The sequence below is a fragment of the Ictalurus punctatus genome, chromosome 29, assembly GCF_001660625.3.
Source record: "Ictalurus punctatus breed USDA103 chromosome 29, Coco_2.0, whole genome shotgun sequence".
Lineage (NCBI taxonomy): Eukaryota > Metazoa > Chordata > Actinopteri > Siluriformes > Ictaluridae > Ictalurus > Ictalurus punctatus.
Window position 1 is genome coordinate 9,286,732 of NC_030444.2, and position 23,455 is coordinate 9,310,186.

General features: G+C 37.8%; 1 protein-coding gene across 4 annotated transcripts in view; it reads right to left on the minus strand.

Annotated features, from left to right (window-relative positions):
• Positions 1-119: 119 nt before the first annotated feature.
• LOC108260803 (adenylate cyclase type 4) overlaps positions 120-23,455 on the minus strand; it is a 25,464-nt gene continuing 2,128 nt past the window's right edge. For 3 of the 4 annotated variants that reach the window (XM_017461400.3, XM_017461398.3, XM_017461399.3), the window contains exons 2-26: positions 20,271-21,072; positions 18,232-18,429; positions 17,282-17,443; positions 16,731-16,880; positions 16,302-16,447; positions 16,075-16,186; positions 15,810-15,937; positions 13,904-14,062; positions 13,286-13,442; positions 13,011-13,184; positions 11,375-11,418; positions 11,206-11,265; positions 11,047-11,110; positions 10,828-10,925; positions 10,550-10,634; positions 9,681-9,818; positions 9,445-9,525; positions 9,037-9,212; positions 8,022-8,106; positions 7,761-7,919; positions 6,011-6,157; positions 5,173-5,310; positions 3,934-4,048; positions 2,008-2,132; positions 120-637 (exon numbers count right to left, since the gene is read on the minus strand). In XM_017461400.3, the coding sequence (XP_017316889.1) occupies positions 503-637; positions 2,008-2,132; positions 3,934-4,048; positions 5,173-5,310; positions 6,011-6,157; positions 7,761-7,919; positions 8,022-8,106; positions 9,037-9,212; positions 9,445-9,525; positions 9,681-9,818; positions 10,550-10,634; positions 10,828-10,925; positions 11,047-11,110; positions 11,206-11,265; positions 11,375-11,418; positions 13,011-13,184; positions 13,286-13,442; positions 13,904-14,062; positions 15,810-15,937; positions 16,075-16,186; positions 16,302-16,447; positions 16,731-16,880; positions 17,282-17,443; positions 18,232-18,429; positions 20,271-20,891 (3,657 nt within the window). In that variant the 5' untranslated portion in view covers positions 20,892-21,072 and the 3' untranslated portion in view covers positions 120-502. The remainder of the gene's footprint in view (positions 638-2,007; positions 2,133-3,933; positions 4,049-5,172; positions 5,311-6,010; positions 6,158-7,760; positions 7,920-8,021; positions 8,107-9,036; positions 9,213-9,444; positions 9,526-9,680; positions 9,819-10,549; positions 10,635-10,827; positions 10,926-11,046; positions 11,111-11,205; positions 11,266-11,374; positions 11,419-13,010; positions 13,185-13,285; positions 13,443-13,903; positions 14,063-15,809; positions 15,938-16,074; positions 16,187-16,301; positions 16,448-16,730; positions 16,881-17,281; positions 17,444-18,231; positions 18,430-20,270; positions 21,073-23,455) is intronic. The other variant, XM_047152366.2, reaches the window with a different exon arrangement.

A 23,455-nucleotide genomic window follows, 5' to 3' on the forward strand; every position in this document is an offset into this window, starting at 1 on the left:
ATTTTCAGAACAAAATGTCCTTTAAGTAATCCACATTGCATGGAAATGCTTGCTCGATATGAATCATTAGCCTCCAATGACTAAGAGTATTTGAGATGGATAATCAACCAACCATCGGACATATTTATGAATTTTAATTATTAATAAAAAACTGGTCACTGTGTGTTTGAAAGTACATACAACAGTCATAATAAATAATTATGCTAAACAAAGGCATTAATGAAAACATCCAACAAAATGACATTCTAATATCAGAGAAGTGCATCTGGCAAACGTGCAAAGCCACAGAACTTGTAAACATTTAAGTGCAGCATTAACTGTACCTTAACTGTTGTAATGAAACTTTTAAGATTTAAGACAGAATGAAGTACTGTTACAAAATCTTGCCCAATTCTGTCTGAAATTCATGTCTCAGTTATTACTCATTTCATACAGTAAAAAATGACAGACTGGTGACACATATCCATACAGTACAGTGTATGTACTGTATTTTTGCTATCAGTTATGGGTGCTGTGATGAGGGCTCAGTGTTGATGAAGTAAGTGGTAAGCTGTCCTTTGCCTTTCACGTGAACTACACCTCTCTTAGTTACTATGAAGCCAATGCTTTGAGCCACCTGCGCAGTTTCTTCAGTCACCTAAAGGAGGCAACAAACAACATTTTCAGAGTCACTCCCAGAGTACCAAACTACCTACATAATGCACTATGCCTTTTTCCCCCCTCTAACTAATTCTAGTCCATGTCTGAATCCAAACTGGCGTTGTACTCAAAATTTCATGCATTAAACGCATATAAAGAGATATGAGATAAAGTTCATGCCCTGAACAGTGTGCCCTATTTGTGTCAGTCAGCACAAATGCAAAATTGCATCTCTCTCTCTCTCTCTCTCTCTCTCTCTCTATATATATATATATATATATATATATATATATATATATATATATATATACATACTGAGAGGAGCCAAGGGTAAAAAAAATCTGAAAAACAAAACCCCAGCATTGTAATATGAGCTGGTAAGTTTTAATAAGATCACACTGGTATCTTTATTTGAAACTAGATTAACTAAGAAAACTTAAAGGGATAGTTCTCCCACAAGTGAAGATTCTCTCCTCAATTATTCATCGTCATGTCGTTCAAAACCCATATGACTTTCGTTCATCTTCGGAACACAGATGAAGACATTTTAATGAAACCTGGGAGATTTCTGTCCCTCCATTTACAGTCCAAGTAATAGCTGAAACACTTAGGCATGTGTTTTAATTGTAATTATGACTGAGTAGCCAAGAGATATTTAAGGCTTTTTAAATCGATTATCCTTTGGAGTGCCTCATAGTTCTTCAATAATACTCAACTAGAAGGATCCCCAAACTGTAGAGCACAAGAGGGATATAGTATTCTACACCTGGGTTTAATCCCAATTCTATGAAGCAATACGAATGCTTTGTGGGTGCAAAAAAGCTTAAATTAAGTCTTAATTAAAAAATATCCTAATTTCCGCATAGATCTCCGATGTGCATTCAGGAGAGAACCGCCATGTATGCGTGATGCATTTCTATGTCGAAAATCTGCACAAAGATTGTTCTTTGTGACTCAGTTTGTGTACAGTGTTCCTATTCCTTTGCTGTAAACAGTACAGATAACAAAAAAAACATCCGTTCTCTCATCAATACAACACACATGCGTTTTGATTCTCTTGAGTGTTGAGGTTGAGCTATTGATGACAGAATTTTCATTTTTTGGTGAACTATCCCTTTAAGCATTCCTGGTGTAATATACAACTATCATTAAAATCAAAGCATAAAATCATTGTCAGCTAATCTGTATCTACCAGATACAGCCAGCTAAATGATAATGATAACTCAATGCTGTGAAATAATTACGGATTTAACAATTCAAAATGGTTACTTTTTTTTCCACCAAAGTGTAAGGTAGTTACAAAATACATGCTACCTGTTACAACAGTTTTTAATCATTTGACGTTTGACATTCGCATCTCTTTCCCACCTGTATTTTATTCAGTATGCCAGTGCTGTCCATTCTGCTGGCTACATTCACAGCATTTCCCCAGATATCATATTGAGGTTTATGGGCTCCAATTACCCCAGCAATGACAGGGCCATGGTTTATTCCTGAATTGAAGAATAAAGATGAAAAGATTAGCTAAACTTTATTATAATGTATTAGAATGTGATTATAATGGTGGTGTGATTATTCATCTTTTAACAATATTTAAAGGAATGTGTTATGAACTGTCATGTAAACCTCCACACATACAGTATACTATGGTTAACCACCAGGTTAACAAATTCTTAAATACACTTTTGTATATACAGTGCGATCCACTAAGATTGGCACCCTTTGTAAATATGAGCAAAGAAGTCTGTGAAAACTGTCTTTATTTTTTAACCTTTTGATATTTGTTAAAAAAATTCACAAAAATACTCATGGATATCAAACAATTGCAAACACAACACAGGTTTATCAAAAAATATCTTTGTTAAATATAGCTGTGCAACATTTATTGGCACCCCTATTAATTCATATGAGAAAATATATTTGAAGTATATTCCCATTGATATTTTACATAGATTTTTAGTACACCTGGGTGACTAGGAACAGCAAACTGTTCAACCATGATTTTCTGTTTCACAGGGGTATAAATATGAGGTAACACAGCCTTCATTGCTCATATTTAACAAGGGTGCCAATATTAGTGGAGGGCACCATATGATATATCAGGGTAAAGTGGTTACTGAAGCAGAATAAATGATATACAGAATATTTAACTTCTGTATATACTGTACATTCATTCATCTTCAGCACCCACTATATTCTGTTCTGGGTTGTAGTGGATCTAGAGCCTATATTCTGCAATTTCACACTACAGTCTCTAGAGATCACACATAATGGTGTAAAAAAAAAAAAAAAAAAAATGCATCTAGTGAGCGAGAGTTCGTCAGGTCGAAATGCCTTGTTGATGAGAGATGTCAGATGTCAGAGGTGAATGGCCAGACTGGTTTTAACTGGCAGAACGGATATGGTAACTCAAATAACCACTCATTACAATTGTGCTGAGCATAAAACCATCTCAGAATACACCAAAGCATTAGATGAATGGGCTACAACAGCAAAATACCACATTAGGTTCAACTCCTGTCAGCCAAGAACAGGAATCTCAGGCTATAGTGGGCACAGACTCACCAAACTGGACAGGTGACGATTGGAAAAACATTGCTTTCCATCCAATATTTAACTGAATTACCATAGCCTTTATATATATATATATATATATATATATATATATATATATATATATATATATATATATATAAATGTAATTATGAATTTGTTAAGTAAATGTAATGTAAGTATATATGTGTGGTAGTTTGCAGAAACCAGAAGAGGATGTCACTGCGGTTGAAATATGAAAAACAGCGAAAAAACCAAGTTTGGGCCAAAATGGGATTTTTCTGCAACACATTTTGACACCTCAACTTTAAGAAACCATAAATATATTTCACACACAAAAAAACTTTCTTAGATGTCCTGCAGAGATTATATTAGGTAAAGCTCCCATTTAACAAATGTGGTGGTAAAAACAATCAGTCTGTCTACAGATGTCTAAAACCTTGCTAGTTAAGTGTGCTGTCTTCACTCACTGAATTTCATGAAAAACAGACATAAACCTAATCGGTTGAGTTTGTAATCATATGATGAAATGGAATTCACTTTTGGGAGTAATCAAAATTTAAAATGCTAGACCTTTACTTGTGATTAAGATATAATATGTTATAAGATAAAATGTGTAAAAGAGAAACAGTTCAGGAACACCTGTAGTTTTCAGAACTCTATATAGTAGAAAATATAACAATTTCACACTGTGAACAGTTCTCCCAGGCCATTATAGATTTTTGTACTATTTGACAGTACCTATCCTGAGTTTGAAGTCGTTGAAAGAGTGTCTGTTGATGTATTCCAACCTTCCCATCAAAGCCATGGCAAAGTCCACCATACTTCGCACATTATTTTTGCATGCGTCACTGTCCTGCAGAAAGTGATAGAGCCAAACATAAATACTTTTACTCTCCAGGCACAGCTTTAGTGTTTTTTAAATTTATTTTCTTAAAGTCTTTTTTAAAATTAGTTTTATATATATAAATTTTAAAAAAAAATGCTTCGCTGCTTTCAATCTGTCACTAGAATTAACATTAGCAAAAAAAAACTTGAACTATATAAACAATGTGTATATATATATATATATATATATATATATATATATATATATATGTATATATGTATATATATATATATATATGTATATATGTATATATATATATATTGAAAGCAGATTGAAATGCATTATAGATTGAAAGCAGCGAAGCAGTTTTTGTGTGTGCTCTTTATAAAAAGGAATGCATAAATACATAATGAACAGTATCTAACATCACTGGAGGGTGGAGTCGTAACGCCAGAGGCCTTTTTCCACGCTAAACATGAACTTAGTTTATCACTGTTGTATGGAAAAACATGACTGAAAATGTATTCACATATACCTTTTATATCAGTTAGCATCGCAGTCGGTGTTTTTAGTTTTCATTAATTTGTACATTTCTTTATTCAATTCACTATATTACTCTATTTTAGTTTGCAATATAATTTCCCCATAAGACATACTGGTTAATATTAAACCCCATCTTTGTTCCAATACTGCGCAAATACACAAAGTTTGAAAACGACATGTTCATTACAAGCTGCTTGCTATAGCAATATCATGTTTCATTTTTGCTCAAAAAGTAGGAATTGTGTTGTGATTGCTTCAGGCAACATTTCACAACATAGGGGAACCTAATTTTAGTTTAAGTAAACACGTAAACAATCAGTAAATGAATATTCATAACCCAGAATACTTATAACCAAGGTTCTTGTATAGAAATGAGCACGAAAATCTTCTTTCTATTTATAGCCTTACTATAATAAGTTACATACAGTAAGTCCTTTTGAATCTGCCAGCTAAATATATACTTGATACACCCACTTTAACACCACACCTATGCTAGACATAAAAAATAGCTTGTCTGTGTACCACATTCCAACCATCAAAAGCAAACAACAAATTAGAGTGATGTGACATTTCATTCAAATCGAGGTTCCAGTCATAAGAGGACACACCTTTCCATTAATTGACTTTTGCAGTCTTACTTTTCGCTCCTCCCCTGTGGTGGGATTGGTCAGCCCAGCAGCAGCCATGTATGTGGTGCCAATAGTCTTAATTTTCTCAACGACATTGAATTTGGGCTTGATTAGGAGCTGGAGAGAGGAAGAAAATTAGGTTAGATCTTCTTAAATGACAGCAAGGCAAAAGGAAGAATAATAATTCCTTAGATTCATATAGCGCTTTTCTATGCAGTCAAAGCGCTTTACATTATATGGGAGGGAAATCTCCTCACCCACCACCGATGTGTAGCATCCACTTGGATGATGCGACAGCAACCCACACACCAGCTATTGATGTAGAGGAGAGTGATGTAGCCAATTCACGGAGAATTGATAGAGGAGAGTGATGTAGCCAATTCACGGATGGAGATTATTAGAGGAGATTATTAGAATTGATAGAGGAGAGTGATGTAGCCAATTCACGGATGGAGATTATTAGAGGGCCATGATAGTTAAGGGCCAATGGGTGAATTTCGCCAAGTGTCCTGACGAAATGGCCCCCTAATATTACTCACTACATAGTAGTGAGTTAAATGTTGGTTTTTTGATAATCGGAGTTTACTTCAATTCAGTTTCATTAGCAGTAGTACTTATTAACAATAAAGATTGTCACAAGGCAGCTTTACAGAAACCCCAATATAGATTTAGACACATAATGAGCAAGCCAGAGATCACACTGTCAAGCAAAAACTCTCTCAGATGACATACTGAATAAACTTTGAGAGGAACCAGACTCAAAGGGGGACCCATTCTCATCTGTGTGGCACCAGATAGTGGGATTATAAAATTTTACCTCGTCAAAGTCTGTGATGATTTCATTGAGGAATCTCAGACACTCCAGGCCATCTCCATTTTCATTGCTCTCTGTGTAGAAATTCTTAAACTCAGGTACCGAGGCAAACATCACGCACACAGCTTCACAAGACTGACTGTACAAGTCCTGGAAAACACGCACACGCACACACACACACACACACACACACACACACACACACACACACACAGGTGGCAAATTAAAGTTACAACTACTTCCTGTATTATGCTGAGGGAGGAATTTTGCTGCCAAAAACAGTATTTGCTTTGCAACCATGGCTGCTGATCTTTATGATGTATTTTTCTCCCTCTAGAACACTAAGGAACCTGCAAACAAACCCATTATCTATTCATTTCTCTATGATTTTATAATGATCTTTATGCCTGTATCCATTTAAGTTTTAAATATTTGGACAATCAATATAACAGTATGTATTATTAAATTATCAAATGTGGTCTAATGATCAAATCTGATCGGTCAGAAGGGGTTGCTTAAGGAGACATCACGGAGAGGGTGGATGTTAGAGACCTTGTGCTCCTCCACCTTCCGTTTGAGGATGCCCCACAGATGCTCAATAGGGTTTAGTCCATCACCTTCACCCTCAGCTTCTTTAGCAAGGCAGTGGTCGTCTTGGAGGTGTGTTTGGGGTCGTTATCATGCTGGAATACTGCCCTGCGGCCCAGTTAACGAAGGGATGGGATCATGGTCTACTTCAATATGTCACAGTACATGTTTGCATTCATGGTTCCCTCGATGAACTGTAGTTCCCCAGCGCTGGCAGCACTCATGCAGCCCCAGACCATGACACTCCCACCACCATGCTTGACTGTAGGCAAGACACACTTGTCTTTGTACTACTCACCTGGTTGCCACCACACACGCTTGACACCATCTGAACCAAATAAGTTTATCTTGGTCTCATCAGACCATAGGACATGGTTCCAGTAATCCATGTCCTTTCTTGTGCATCATCTTTAGAATAGGCTTCCTTCTGGGACGACAGCCATGCAGACTAATTTGATGCAGTGTGCGGCATATGGTCTGATCTATTTCCCACTCATCTATTTCCCAAAGACAACCTCTGGATATGACGCTGAGCACGTGCACTCAACTTCTTTGGTGGACCATGGCGAGGCCTGTTCTGAGTGGAACCTGTCCTGTTAAACCGCTGTATGGTCTTGGCCACCATGCTGCAGCTCAGTGTCAGGGTCTTGGCAGTCTTCTTATAGCCTAGGCCTTTATGTAGAGCAACAATTCTTTTTTTCAGATCCTCCGAGAGTTCTTTGTTATGAGGTGCCATGTTGAACTTCCAATGTCCAGTATGAGGAAGTGTGAGAGCGATGACACCAAATTTAACACACCTGCTCCCCATTCACACCTGAGACCTTGTAACACTAACAAGTCACATGGCACCAGGGAGGGAAAATGGCTAATTCTGCCCAATTTGGACATTTTCACTTAGGGGTGTACTCACTTTTGTTGCCAGCGGTTTAGACATTAATGGCTGTGTATTGAGTTATTATGAGGGGACAGCAAATTTACACTGTTACACAAGCTGTACACTCACTACTTTACATTGTAGCAAAGTGTCATTTCTTCAGGGTTGTCACATGAAAAGATATAATCAAATATTTACAAAAATGTGAGGGGTGTACTCATTTTGTGAGATATTATATATATCAGATATTTTTATCTGTGTGTGTTTAATCAACTGTTATAATTGTATTACCTGGTTGGGTACAGTTTTGCCAATAAAGAAATTGGTAACATGAGAAGGCAGCAGATTTTCGAGGAGGAGCTTGTTGACATTTTCTGTTGTCTCCATCTCTTCACGCTCTTTCTCAAAACATTTCTGTAGAAGGAACTCGACTCGACAGGCCAGCTCGTCCTAACGCACATACACAGACAGCTTATATTGTACAGTACTGAAATACTTCCATAATTACGCCATATAAAAGGAGAGTCACACTTGCTGGTACACAAACCCTACCTGTCGGGCAAGAATTAGAGAGGCGAAGTAGAAAATGCAGAGCCAAATGCCTGACATGATCTTGGGCTCCTTTAGAACTCCCGGACTAACACGAGGAAATAAAAACAAGCTAAGAATATCACATTATTGCATGATTATTTCTACTTTGTTACTCAACTGGAAAAGCTTTTTTGCTTCTTCCGTGTTTAGGGGGTGTGTAGGTGGTTTCAGGACATCTTTCAGAATACACTTTCATGCATCGGTGCATGCTCTTTCAAACCCACTATTGTACGCTCTTAAACACTATCTTTCTCTGTCACAGACTTATACTATTTCACAGACTCTGTAATATTCTTTTACACAGTAATACCCTCTCACACTGTTCTACTCTTGCCCACACTTTCCATTATACTCACATATATGCTATCATAATGTTTTACACTCGGTATTACACACACACACACACACACACACAAAATATACTTTCTCATACAAACATACTCTTTCCCTGTCCACTGTTCCTATACTTTTGCTCGGCTACAAATTGTGTGGTCTGATAGAAAAAGGCTCTATGTTTTATGTTGTTTAACAAATCTAGATGTAAATACTGGGTCTCATATCCGTCTTTTGATCTCAACTCCAAGTGTCTTTGGTGTATAGCACAAACAAATGAAATGGCCTTGCTGTTCCAATAGTTTCAGACGGGACTGTCCCATCATATTCTTTTACACTCAGTAAGTATCACATGAACACACAAATATATCATACGCTGTCATAATTATTCTTACATACAATATTATACCCTCACACACTAATAAGCTATTTAACACACATGGACTTACTCTCACAAATACGGTCAAATTTTCAGACATACTACCAAACTCTCACTCAAACTCTTCTCTTTTTTTTTTGTAGATTTTACTTATATTTTGGATTGTTTTATTGCAGCACACACCCACATTGCACGTAATAGAAACCATGAAGGATGCAACATTTTGCACTTGACTGTACTATATTAATTAATGCTTGTTCTTACTTGGAATTGTTGTAGAGTTGCAGCATGTAACAATCAGAACGTGGTGCATACACATACAGGAAGAGAGCGAGGTAGACAACTAGTGCAAGTGTGAGGAGAAAGAATTTAACGGAAAAAGACAGGCGTACGAACACCACCACTGCCAGCATCGCCAGTAAACAGCAATACAGATAATACTGCACAAATACACACAAGAGACAGACAGGAAAGGTCAATTAGTGGCAACTTAATTTACATGTAGTTAGAATATGTAGATAATCTTATAATGTAATATAGGACAGTACTTGATGAGTGTATAGTGTGAAATTGGTAAGATAGTTTATGTTTGTGTAGTATTATTAATATATTTCTCAAAAGGAACAAGGAAATCAGGATAAACATCTCACAACATAATCTTAGTATTCTTACCGGTACAGAATAGAGATTTAAATAATCCAGAGTGGTGGCATTGTTGGGGGAGTCTAGGCATTTATCACCTGGAATAAACACCTGAAACGGAAAAATGTACTTATAGGTGGAAGCCCAGAACAGAAAGAGTAAACATTTGTGTATATGGGAATATGTGTGTGTGTGTGTGTGTGTGTGTGTGTGTGTGTGTGTGTGTGTGTGTGTGTGTGTGTGTGTGTACATTGTATGACCCTTACTATGTTCAGAATGGCCATAAGTAGTGTGATAAGGAGACAGGTGAAGACCAGGAGTAGTCTCAGCACTGCCTTGGTGACTACTCCATATGGTAGTAATGACATCCATTTAATGCTGGGCGGGATCTTAGAGTTCCATTGCTAAAACACACATGCATACAGGGATAGTATATACTTAAATGTTTTAAAATAAGCTACAAAATACCATGAGCAAAAATGTATGAAAATAAAATACAGCATTATGGTAAGGGGTCTGCACTTATATAGTGTTTTTTTTTAACCTTGGTGGTTCTACAAAGCATTTTACACTGCATCTCATTCACACACACCCCAATAGTAGCAGAGCTGCCATGCAAGGCACATTATATTGCCTCAAGATTTTTGATCTTGCCATCGCAACTTGGGGTTCAGTGTCTTGCCCAAAGACACTTTGGCATGTGGAGTCACGTGGCCAAGAATCAAATGGCAACCCTATGATTAGTGGATAACCCGCACTACCACCTGAGCTATAGCCGCCCAAATTATGCATCCTAAGGTCTGGCTATTTTCCTCTGATCACTATACAAGGCATTTCTGCTCACAGAACAGCCGCTCACTGGATGTTTTTTGTTTTTACCACCATACTGTGTAAAGTCTAGAGACTGCACGAGAATTCAAAGAGGTCAGCTGTTTCTGAAATACCCAAACCAGCCTGTTTGGCACCAACAAGCATGCCAAAGTCAAAGTCGCTGAGAATACATTTTCCCCCCTCTATTCTGATGTTTGCTGCAAGCATTAACTGAAGTTCTTGACTTGTATATGCTTTGTGCTGCTGCCATATGATTGGCAGATTGGATAATTGCATGAATGAGCATGTGTACAAGTGTTTGTACCTTTAAAAATCCCACACTGATCACCACCAGTAACAGCAACTGGACAGGAAAGGTAACTCCATATGATATCGCCAGAGGTGTATTTCTTTAATTAAACAGATAGATAGATAGATAGATAGGTAGATAGATAGATAGATAGATAGATAGATAGATAGATAGATAGATAGATAGATAGATTGTTTGATTGATTGATGTTAAAGTCTCTGAAAAATCTCTGGTGCTTGTTTATCATTTCAGTATGTCCACTACTTGTTTCATTAATTCAAATTCTTTCTCACTTTTGCGAGGTAAGCATCTGTACAATGAATATGGCAGTGAAGACAAGAGCGAGACAGGCCGCAGACTGATGGACATCCTTTACCTCGCTCAGCCGATACTGCAAAATAAACAAATTTGCAAATTTGCAAAAAAAATGCACAATTATTAACAATTTATTATCAATTTATCAATCAGTTTTTTTTGTTAATACACATACACAGCAGAAATCTGGATCCCACCTGCTTCTCCATGTTTATATCACAGAAAAACAGTGTCAACCAGTTGAGTTTCTTCATTTTTGATCTAATAGAATAATAGAGATAAAGCAATCATAACCAAGATTGATTATAAAAGAGATTGTAAAAGGCATATTTGATTTCTCATCTTCTTTCTCTCACCCTGAAACATCTAGTGGGTCCAGTGACGCCATTGATCCATTTTCCGACACAAATGAACGCCTGAAGGGAGAAAGAGAAACAAAGACAAAAAATTAGACAGATAATCAACATCCACAATTAAAAAACATCACCATTTACTATAAAAACAGAGCAAATGTGTGCTTCATACCTGCTTTCTTGGTTGGAAGTATATGGCGGATGCCTTACTGATTCCTGTACATTATAAAAGTGCCATAAAAAGTCAGTTTGAACTTTGAACATACAGCGTATTTTCATATTAACACCATCCAAAACTAGTAAGTAAAAGAACATGATTTGCCTCACAGTATCTGCTGTGCCAACATACATATGCTGCATTTAAATGGGTTATCACAATATTGCGTCTGAATTGGTTTCCTTTTCACCATATAGTATAATATATCCACAATTTAGAGTGGAGCTATTTTGTATTTTTGTCCAAATTCTCATTGGACACATTATATTGCCTGGATAGTTCACTATATTATTGCTCATAGTGCATATAAAAGAGCCAAGGCCTTGCTGGCTTTTTTGGGACTGCAAGCAGGACTCTGTTGCCTAATTGCTGAATTCTGTGCAATGGGATCAGAATCAGCAGTAGAAGTCTTTCTAAACCTGTGCAAGATCTGGGACACCACGTCTCCTGGGCTGCCTCGACAACACATTCACCCTTACCTACTTTGCTTATCAGATGTCCAATTAGCAGGCAGATTTGGTGGCACATGGGTTACATTAGACTCTGAATAAGGGTCTAAATCTGCTGGGAAGTCCAAAGCCCAGACAGTGCAGGGGATGTCCAAACTGGAGACTGCTTCCTTAAGATGGTCAGTGGTGAGGCAGTGGGCACAAAGTTGGTGCTTATCCTTGCCCACCAAGGATTCAGACACCGACTGCACAAACAGTATGGCTTGTTAGTAACTCAGAGTTGAAATGTATAGTGGAACCCATCAAATGTGGTAGCTGATCAAGAGAAGCTTGAATGCAGGTCTGCTATTTTTGAGTTGGTGGGGGATGTGGAAACTGGGGAAAAAACTGCCATGAAGGGGAAAAAGATTAGACTAACTATGAGCAGTGTCTCATCACGCTAATGGTGCTTAGCCACAGAGAGGTCACCCTTAGCCATAGGCCTGCTATTCATGGAAACTTTTGAAACACTGAGGAAGACTACGCTTCGGGGAGTTTGCAAGCTCAGTAGTGAAGGGAGGATCACTCAACAATGCTAGCGGCACATATTCATAGGCCTTCAGTTTGCATCAAGGGGCTGAGAGGAGAGTGCAATACTGAGTAACCAGTGGAAGTGGTGGCTCAGTATTTAAGGCATTGGACTACTGATTGATTGGCACCACTCTTGTGCAATTGTTGGGTTCTTGAGCAAGACCCTTGTATCTTGTCTCAATTCTACTCTGCTTTGGATAAAAGTTTCAGCCAAACGAGCAAATGCAGAACACCACTGATCCTTCAAGTAACACTATGCAATACAGTACAAACATAGGGTAATATAATTGACTATAATCAAGTCTTTTACATTGGGCTAAATTTTGTATATTTGAACACAGCACACATTTGTTTTATTGACATTTTGCAGCCATTTCATTTGTACACAGCCACTGATATTGTAGCAGAAATGGCAAAATCAGCCAGGTGTCTTTACAGTTCTTTCCACAGAATGACAGCACAAGCTATTTAAGTTTCTAATATAAATCTATAGGAACCCAGAGATATTTGGGTCTAGAATAAACAGCAGCACATTCCTGATTAAATTTCATAAGAATAATATTGGCACTCACCGTGTCCCCCAATGACTGACTGAAGTCATTCGATGTGCTGAGTGGGACAGTGATCGTGTCTTCTGATCGATTGAGCTCTGAAAATGGGTTGATGCTCTTCCAGGACTGTAGATACTGAGACATTCTCACTGAAGCCCGCTGCTTTGGTCTACCATTCATCGCCAGGAAGTTGGTCTACACACATACAGGAATACAAGAAGAAGCCAACTGTAATTTCTCACATCACATTCAGTTTTTGATCACCTTCCAAATAATCAATGAAAATTCACAGCCACCTTTGGTTTTGTATCAGTGCTGTTCTGTGTGTTGGGGTCAATCACTAAATACGTCTTCCTGCCCTCCAAAGCAGAATCCCGACTGGCTCCGTTCCCCTCCTCAACTTGGTATGCCCCACCTAAGTTTCCAAGGGTCTCTTCTGTAATGTGAACCCTTCTATAGTGGCAAAAAAAGTTAAAGTAAAATTCTTTTTAAGAACCTATAATAACATACCAATGGCAATATTAGTATAAATCATTGTATCAGATTCCAAAAATGCTGGTCTGCTGATATAAGTGTGGAGGATATCACAGCACAGGTATTTTAATCACAAGTATTTAATCACAAGAGATTGTGTGGTGATACAGTCTTAGGTTTTTCTCTACACCACTAACTGTGGAATGCATGAAACAACTCAAATTCCTCCTGGCTATGGAATTATATTTTTCAAAAACAGATCATATCTCTGTAGGTTGCGTGAATTACTGATAATGTCTTTAAAAGATAAACTTTCATGATCTTGTTAATCTAAAGTCTAAATGGATTTTCTGAGATACATGATAATTTTCTCACTAATGCTAAGTGCATAATAATCATATCTATCCAGATTTCATCTAGTCAGTCCTCAGCTGACTCACCCCGGAACACCTCCAGACTCCATGCGATTGGCTAGAGTTACGTCATTTGACCAGACGTCATACTGCCACTTGAGCAAGCCAATTACCCCGCAAAGCACGTTTCCTGAGTGCACACCAACCCTCATGCTGATGTCCACACCTGTTGCCTCCCTCAGCTTGCTGTGAAAAACATGATCAAAGGTTATTTCTAAGACAATGGATGGGATAGGCACATCATCAGGGTGAAAATAATAGAAGGGCTTAACTATGAGATGTGGATAGATTTGATTTTTATCTGCCTTTCAAATGTTAATACCATAACATTTATTTTAAGCGACGGTTACAATATCTTTCAATGTGTGTATTTTGATGTTTTGTGCATTTTAATTTTGTTCTGTCGGGCCTCTCTCAGGAAGGAAGTGGAATGCACAAATCAAGATTAAAAATGTGGTAGTAAAAAAAAAAGAAAAATTATTTTCTTTAGCGTGACACTGTTATTCAGGGATGGATTACTGACCAGGCCTACTGGGCACATACTCAGGGGCCCTGGCTATTAGGGGACCCTTGACTAGCATAGATTTTACATGAATACTTAGACTGATTGAGCATTTGCTAAGTCACAACCAACACAATACATAGAACACAAACAAATGAATATAAAGTCACAGAATCTGAAATAAATCCAGATATGTTACTGGTGGGTCTGAATTAGTAACCAATGGGCAGTAAGTTTGGTTCTAACGAGCTAGGTAAGCAAATGAAAAAACATAGATAACCGAAACCCACACTGTATCACTGACAAGAAAACTTAAAAAATAAAGAGAAGACAGAGAATTTTCATTTTCCCTAATGGGTCAAATAAAAAATGTACTTTGAACTAAAATGAACCGAACAAAACTGAACAATTTGTCACTGTTGGCCATTGAGTCAGAGGGCGTTAAACAGATAAACATTGATGATTTGGTGAAGGAGAAAAGCAAGAAGGAAGCCTACAGTAAGACTGCCTTCTGTGTATCACACAGACTACTCAAAAACACTTAATTGATGTGTAATATAATGAGTCTTTATTGGTCACATATACATTACAGCACAGTGAAATTCTTTTCTTCGCATATCCCAGCATGTTAGGAAGTTGGGGTCAGAGCACAGGGTCAGCCATGATACAGCACCCCTGGAGCAGAGAGGTTTAAGGGCCTTGCTCAAGGGCCCAACAGTGGCAGCTTGGCAGTGCTGGGGCCTGAACCCCCAACCTTCTGATAAAGTAACCCAGAGCCTTAATCGCCAAGCCACCACTGCTCCAGATATAATAATGTATGTGTGTGTTTTCTTTTTTCTTTTTTTTTTTTTGCATGTGTTGGTTTGCATGGTGGGTTCATACATAGTGGGTTGGGGAGGGAGGAGTACAGGTTCCAGCCCAGGGACCCAGGGTTTACTAATTCATCCCTGATGGTACAGTATGTACAGTGACAGACAATTATTTATATGCATTCTCACAGCAATATTCAGAGCCAAATCCTAACTTTGCTTCCTTCATGCCATTTCCACACCTACTGTCCCTTTTTGCGCACCGCATTATTTTCACACTGTCTTTCACACAATGCAGGAAACCAATTCCTCACAGCATCACACCTTCAAAAGTTATTAAAAAGTTTGATTTGAGATATTGTTTGCAATATCAGTCAAATGGTTTATTCCTGTGATGTAGGCAGGTCTCGGTCTGATGACTCTCGGTCTGATAACTGATGAGCTACAATGACACATTTGGCTCACAAGACTATATGTAACCTAACAAAAACCGTTGATTGAATATAATTGGACTTGATTGACATGAAAAACTAAGACATAAGAATGCACACATTGTGTGTCACTTGATTTTGTTTCAGCTATGAATGGCTTTGTCTCTGTAACTGAGAGCATACTGACTCACTTTATGGAAGTGCACATATTCAGACCCATCTGTACACAGTTGCGTGCGTGGTGAGGGATCGGATCTGGAAGGCCTGAAACGCAGTAGTAGCAGTCACCCAGAATCTTGATACGTAGACATTCATTTTTCTGCAAAGTGAGCAAGTGAGTGAACAGAAACACTATAAACAATTCCTGAACCTAATTCTTTGAAATATATTATTCTGTGCCATACAATAGCCCAGAATCTGAGCAGAATATATGAACAGTGCGAGAGAAGTCTTCACCTTGGCAAGGTCATCAAACTTGCCGAAGAGTTTGTTAAGGACAATGACAAGTTCCTCAGGAGTGCAGGTGCTAGCGAGGCTGGTGAAACCTACAATGTCTGCATACAGAATGCTGCAGAAAAGAACGAGATATTCATTTCAGCTATTTTAATGTGTTTAGGTTATTCCTAGGCGTATGCTGGACATTCACAGTGTGTGTAATTTCATGTGACTGTTTGAGCTGTCACCTGACGTCTTTGTGTTGCTTGACATACAAGTTATGGAAGTTCGGTTTATTGTCGGGTCCTGTGAATGTTCTCGACAGACCTTTGACAACCTCCCCTTTGAGCTCCATAGCAATGTACCGTGGCAGCACAGACAGGAGGAGGTGTTCCTGTGGGAAGAGGTGAGGCAGTGGAAAAAAAGACAACTTATGAATAATTGGTCAAGGATTTATCAACAGCATGTGTTGGTCTAATTTTGCAATTAATCAGTTACTGCATGCCTAAGTGTATGGCTTACAGTTAACAATGATCACTGAGCTGATCTCAAATACATTTTGAACTTGAACACAGCACACAGCACTATTATATTTGCAAATGTGTCGGTGTGTGTGTGTGTGTGTGTGTGTGTGTGTGTGTGTGTGTGTGTGTGTGTGTGTGTGTGTGTGTGTGTACCTGATCACGTTTCTGTGTGGCTCGTTTGGAACGGTTGTAGCTAAAGGTTTCTCGGCTCATGGTGGACTTTCTGCGTGCATTCTCAGTAAGCCAGAGGTGAAAAAGACCCACGCAATTGATACACACAAACAGTACTACATTTGCTACCACCTAAGAGAGAGACATTGAGAACGGTTATGTAATTGCTAATACATTTCATGTTAATAACATATTTATAGAGCACAAGCACAGTCAATAGATTAATAAAACCAAATGAACAGCCTAGATCCTAACAGTAACATTAACACAGGACAAAGATCAAATTAATACATTTTTGAATATGCTTTTGGGAGAATTTTGAATATGTCAGATAAGACAGGATGTAGATGCAAATAATGATATAACAGAACTAACTATGGCTGCTAGCATTTTGTTAGGTGTGTCAGTATCTGTTTTCAGTTTTGTGGTTAGCTGGTGAAATATCTAGCTGTTGCTCATTTGAATAATTTTGCATTTGACTTTTCCATTCTGGTTTACCCTTTCCTGTATATGTCTGTGTGTTTGTGTCTTACTTGCACTTCCACATCTTTTGGCCTAGGGCGGCTAACAGACACGATGACGCTGATGATGATGATGTGACACATAGTGGCTCCGATACCAAAGATCATAGCCCACCAGAAACTAAGAGGAAAGATTGTGTATACTGATAGAGAGAGAAAGAGAAAAAATGCTACCTAAGAGAGACAAAAGAAAGGGAGACATAGATATAGACACAGGTTACATAGTGTTTCATAAGAACATTGAATGTTATATAGCTTTGCATATTCTTCCTGGATAAAATAACAGCTGTCAAATCAGAATAAAGGTAATCAGAAGACATTAATACTGTTTTTCATTAGCAATAAGTTCAAAATAATATCCAATGTCTGTAAATGGAGGATGCTGTTGCACACAAATAGATGTTTACAGTTTGTCAGAATACCCTGAGGCTGTATAGTTTTAAATTTCCTAGTTCCCTATTTTCCCTGATGACCAAAACTAACAATTTTATCTTAGTAGATAGTTTTAGTTAAGTTTCTGAATGTCATGGCTCTGTGAACTATTTGTTTTCTCTACTATTGTATTCTGAAAACATTTTTAACCAAATGCTCTTACAATTTTTAAGACAAATGTTCAAACGATATTAGTTCTCATCTAACTGGGCAACATGATCTGTTGAGATATTTTATACAATTCAAATATACAAATGAATGAGGGCAGATGGATTTTGTTCATTTCACACAAATTAAATCGTAAAATGTATGACAAAACTAACTACGCCCCTATCCATAACCATAAACTTTGTAACCTTAATACAACTTAAGCTGTGGCTAAACCAGGTTTTTAGGATGCTGCAAAATTAGTTTCATAACATGGCAGCCTAACATTTTACTACCTTTTTAATATATTACTATGCCTGTAGATAATGCTTTCTATTAGCTGGCTAGTGGATGAGATATTTAAAGACTGAAGTGAGACTGACTTGTTCCCATGCTGTGACGACTTTGTCGGTGAAGATGAAGACAATGGCAGTGATGAATAGCATGAACCAGATGGAGAGCGCAAGCATCTGTTCACACCTGCGCAAGGTGGGCAGGCATGGCAAACACACCAACAGCGGGACACAAAGACAGAGCACCACACACACCACTGATAATGCTCCGACATAACCAGTGATATGCTATATAAGGATGATGGTTCAAGAAAAAGTAAACAAAAGAACAAAATTTGTAAACTCAGTAACACTTTACTTAAGGATAGTGTTCATGGGGTTACATGACATTTACCCTTCATGACCAGTGACACGAATCAGTCTTGATCATATGAGTGGGTATGAGTGGGTAATGTGTGAGTGGTCACACCTGTGGGTGGTTAAGAATGAAGTGTATTTACAGTCTGTTTGTGTATCAGTGAGTGTCCTTTGAGCTGTGAAAGAGAGAGAGAGAGAGTCGATCCATACAGTGCTCACTATGACCTCGACAGTGAACAGACCGACGACAACAGAATTGTTGTTTGCCTTTTCTTTATTTTTATAAAGAAGTAATTAAGTAGACGAAAAATAAATAAGAACTTAGCACCAGTTTCTTCACAGCCTGCTTCCTGTGTCCTTTTTCCCTGTCACTGACTACCAGGGTTTTACAAACATTTATAAAGGCTTACTCCAATAAACATCAGTTCAATTTTGATTTCAAGTTGAAATAACTCCCAAGTCATAAATATGCCAAGAGATGTAAATATTTGGTGATATTTACTGTGTAAGGTTATTGTTGTTGGATTAGATTAGGACGTGATAAGAATCGACTTTGTAGCTCAGTTTGGAATACCTGGAATATAATTGTGAAATAGCTTAAAGTAGAAAAATTAACAAAGGCAAGCTTTTCTAGAACATGCTCCAGATAATGAAAGTTTTTGTTTAGTTTAGTTTCACCTTATTTTCTTCCAAACTTCCAATTCCCACCAACAAGCCAGCTCTGCCCTATCACATGACAGCTACAAACCTCTTCAACATGAGATGCCAGCCAATAAACAATAACCAGCTAATAAACACATTCAGAGGAATACACATTCTGTCTTCTTCCACATACATAAGCTCACAGTCACCTACAAGTTGTCCTCTGATTGACAGGGGACAGAGCAATGCCATCCCTCCAGAGCATGGCCAATTTTGCTCCCTCAATTGTGCTGTGGCATCATTGGCATCAAACTCATGATATGATATATAAATGGTAAATCGCCTGTACTTGTTTAGTGCCTTTAAACCTTAGTGCTTCAACAAAGCGCTTTACTCTGTTTATCATTCTCCGATTCACACACACACACTCACCAATGGCAGCAGAGCTGCCATGCAAGGTGCTAGCCTGCCATCAAAGGCAACTTGGGGTTCAGTGTCTTGCCCAAGGATACTTCAGCATGTGGAGTAATTGAACCGCCAACCCTGCGATTAGAGAACAACCTGCTCTACCACCTGAGCCACAGCCGTCCCATGATCGTGTGATCATGTGATGGATATCTTCTATATTTTGTATGTAAAGTGCCTTTAATATAGCTAGTTTAAAGATTATGAATACTGTAATGGCAGCGTATATTTTCTGATTGTAAATCGAGTGAATTTGGTCACATAGTCACAATCATATAACATGCCAGAAGTTACACTGACCTACAAAGTAAAATGTAAAGTAACACAGTCCTATGTTAATAAAACTCTATGTCACCTGACTTGTGAGTGTTATGTGGAGTTGTGTTATGAAATTAGAATTGACAATGACAGCTGATGCTTATTGGAATAAGCCTTTAAATGGTTATGTAGGCTTATGTCAGTTGTCAGTAAAGGCTTATGTATATGTCATGTGGCCCTGTGAACACTACCCTCAAGTAAAGGGTTCCTGCGAAACATTTGCAGAAAATGGATGGCTAGATCAATAGTTTGGTAAGCAAACAAATAAATATTATGAATAAACAAATGGCTTAGATATTAAGTGAATGACTGAATCAATTAATTAATTTTTTCACTCATTGGCTTACTCTGCCAGTAGCAGCAATGATGACGATGATGGTCACACAAAACAAGATGGTCAATACCAGGCCTGGTACCACAAACGGGGTGTCCTCCAGGCACTGCAGAAATCCTAGCCGCACTGCTTGGTAACAACGGCATGCACCTGTGGCAGTAGTGCGCCGAATTCTCACACTTTGACGCTCAGGGACTCCCATGACATCTGGCTCTGCTTCTGTACAATCATGATCAGTTCTGCAGGATTGTAAGCAGTTCCCTAGACCACTGTTAGTGTTGTCTTCCATAATGGCTTCAGGAAGTGATGGGTATGCAGGGCCATTTGTGGTTGTATTGGATGTCCTAAAAGATGTGCATGCTTGAAGAGGTTCTGGGGTGTTCTCCTTCTTAGCAATTCCTAGCTCAATGTTGTGCTGCCTGATTCCACTACCAGTCGGTTGTTTATCCCCATCCTGGGCAGATTTATTGGCTTTCTGTATTCCTTCATGCTTACTCTGTTTTCTTATTTGGTTTATATCCCCTTTTTGTTGTGACAAGTCCTCAGGATATTTGGTGATCATTTCAAGGCAATCATGTGAGTCATCCTGCATAGTGACCCAGTGTTCTTTCTGTTTTCTTATACTAGTTTTCATAAGATGCAGATACAAAAAAATAAAAAATGTCTACATATGCCAGGATGGTTAATTCGTCCATTTGCTTTGGGCCATGATCAAGGTGCAACAGGTTGCTCCATCAATTTCCAAATGAAATGAAAAACTGTCCACATGTTGGTCTTTTATGGTACATCCAGTCTTGGACACTTCAGGCCTTTTTCTAGAGTTAAAAAAAAAGAACAATAGTTATTTTAAATCTTAGAGCCAGTTATACAATCTAAGACAGTCAAATGAACTTTTTGTGCAGTGTTTAGTATAGCACAGTGGGTAGTGTTGCAGCTTCACAGCTCCTGGATCTCTGGTTCAATCCTGAGTTAGAGTTACAGTATGTGTTCAGTTTCTGGGCATGCTTTCCCTGTTTCTATGTGGGTTTCCTCTGGGTTTCCTCCCACCTCCTTATGTGTTATAGAGTGTGTGAATGTGTGTGCATGGTACCCTGCAATGGATTGTCAACCCATCAAGGGCACTTTCCTGCCTCATTCCTACTGTTTCTCTGATAGACTCCAGATCCACTGTGACTCTGACCAGGATAAAGCTGTTACTGAAAATTAGTGAGTGAGAAGTCCTTAAAAAATGACTTCTCTGTGACTGGATTTCACAAACTCATTAACCAGGGATAACTGTACTGTTTCAACTATAAGCCTTTACCTATAATTGATACCAAAGTTGGGGAAAACACCTAATTCTCCTGGATTTCAGATCTCCAGGACTGGAGTTGAGAACGACTGAATCACAAAGTATGTCTGTGTTTCTGCTGTAAAGTACTGTAGTGATAACAATTTGATAACAAACCAGCAAATGTGTTCATGAAATCTATAGGTAAACAGAGTGGTATGAAGGAAGTAGCAAAGAAAAAACAAATAAAGAAGAATTGGCAGAGGTGCTAATGTTGCTTCATACACAACCATATGTACATGTGTGTTTGGTTACTTAGCGATAACAGTAAAACGACTTTGCGTATATTTTGGTACTAATTTGTACACATATGCAAAAACACACACACTTTCCGTTATGCATTGAAAAGATGCAAACAAGGTAATTTTCCTGTGGGAAGATTAGCAACATTAAATTTAGGCCAGACAGTAATGCCTAGAAGAACATGAGATTATTTATTTCCTGTGTGCTTTGCGCTCTCTCATTTGCCCCATAGATTTGCTCCCCATTTTGACTGCAAAATGCCTTTTGTTGCCTCCGTCCCAACTTTTTTGAGATGTGTTGCAGCCATCAAATTCTAAATTGCCTTATTTTTTTCCCTTAAAATGGTACATTTACTCAGTTTAAACATTTGGTATGTTTTCTGTGTTCTATTGTGATTAACATATGGGTTTATGAGATTGCAAATCATTGCATTCTGTTTTTATTTACATTTTACACAGCAAACCAACTTTTTTGGAGTTGGGTATGTAAAAACACCTCTTCATGCTGTGCTTATAATTTTTTTTTTTACCTTAATATAACTCAGGTGTATTATTTACATAACATTCTGTAAAAGTCCCTTCAGCAATTTGTCCTCTTAGGATGATTCATGTCATATTATGTTGCCATGTTCTATTGTTACAGTAAATATTTAATCATTCTTTTGAATATGGTTAAGAGTTAGAACAAAGCGGTTGGGCTTTTGCTCTTAGGTCATGCTGATCTCAATGGACCTTTTTTTTTTTTTCATTATTTTTTATTATTATTATTATTTTTTTTTAAAACAACAACACCCTACACCTTTGATGTGCCATCAAAGTGACCTTAACAATGTCATCAGTACTTCATCAGTACAAGTACTCATGGACATATTATACGAAACATTTCTTGAGCTGTTCAGCAAAAAAGTGGTTATGATGATCTAGAAATATTCAGCATAATAGAGTGCAACTCACGAAATGATCTCTTGCTGGGCCCTGTGCTACTTACAGGACATAGAAATAGAGCTTGATAATGTTTCTGTTCAATATATTTCTCCAAAAAAATGGAAATGTCCAAAAGGTCAAAATGTCTCAGTAGGGTCATTCCATCTCAAATGGTCCAATACAGGTTGCTTGACCATTTTAAATACCAATACTTTAATTTTCCAGTATTTCCAATACTGAACCTTGAAGTGGCATTTAACCACACAGCCTTGAAGCATACATGTCACAATTTAAATTGAATTTAAATGCAATTTTTAAAATGACATTGTGTGAAATAGATATTCAGCTATAATACTGCTTCATACTCAAATTAAGCCATTTTACACATTGTATTGTTAAATAATGATCAAGTGATTTTCATTGTTGTTTTTTTTAGAATTGATAGCATAAAGTTGGATGACGGGTCAAATTGGCCAAAATTCACAGTGATGTGGCGTCAAGCTTCCTCTCTTTTATCTTTTCCAAGAATAGACACAGTTATGTGACCAATGGTAGCTACTAGTCACTGCTTCAAAGTTGTAATGGGTATTTCCTGTATTTCAAATGTACCAATGATAACAATTATTCTAATAGTGAATGTTTGCTTCCCCTTCAAATAACAATAAAATGGCCCAGATGTAACAAGAACCCAGACACACAATA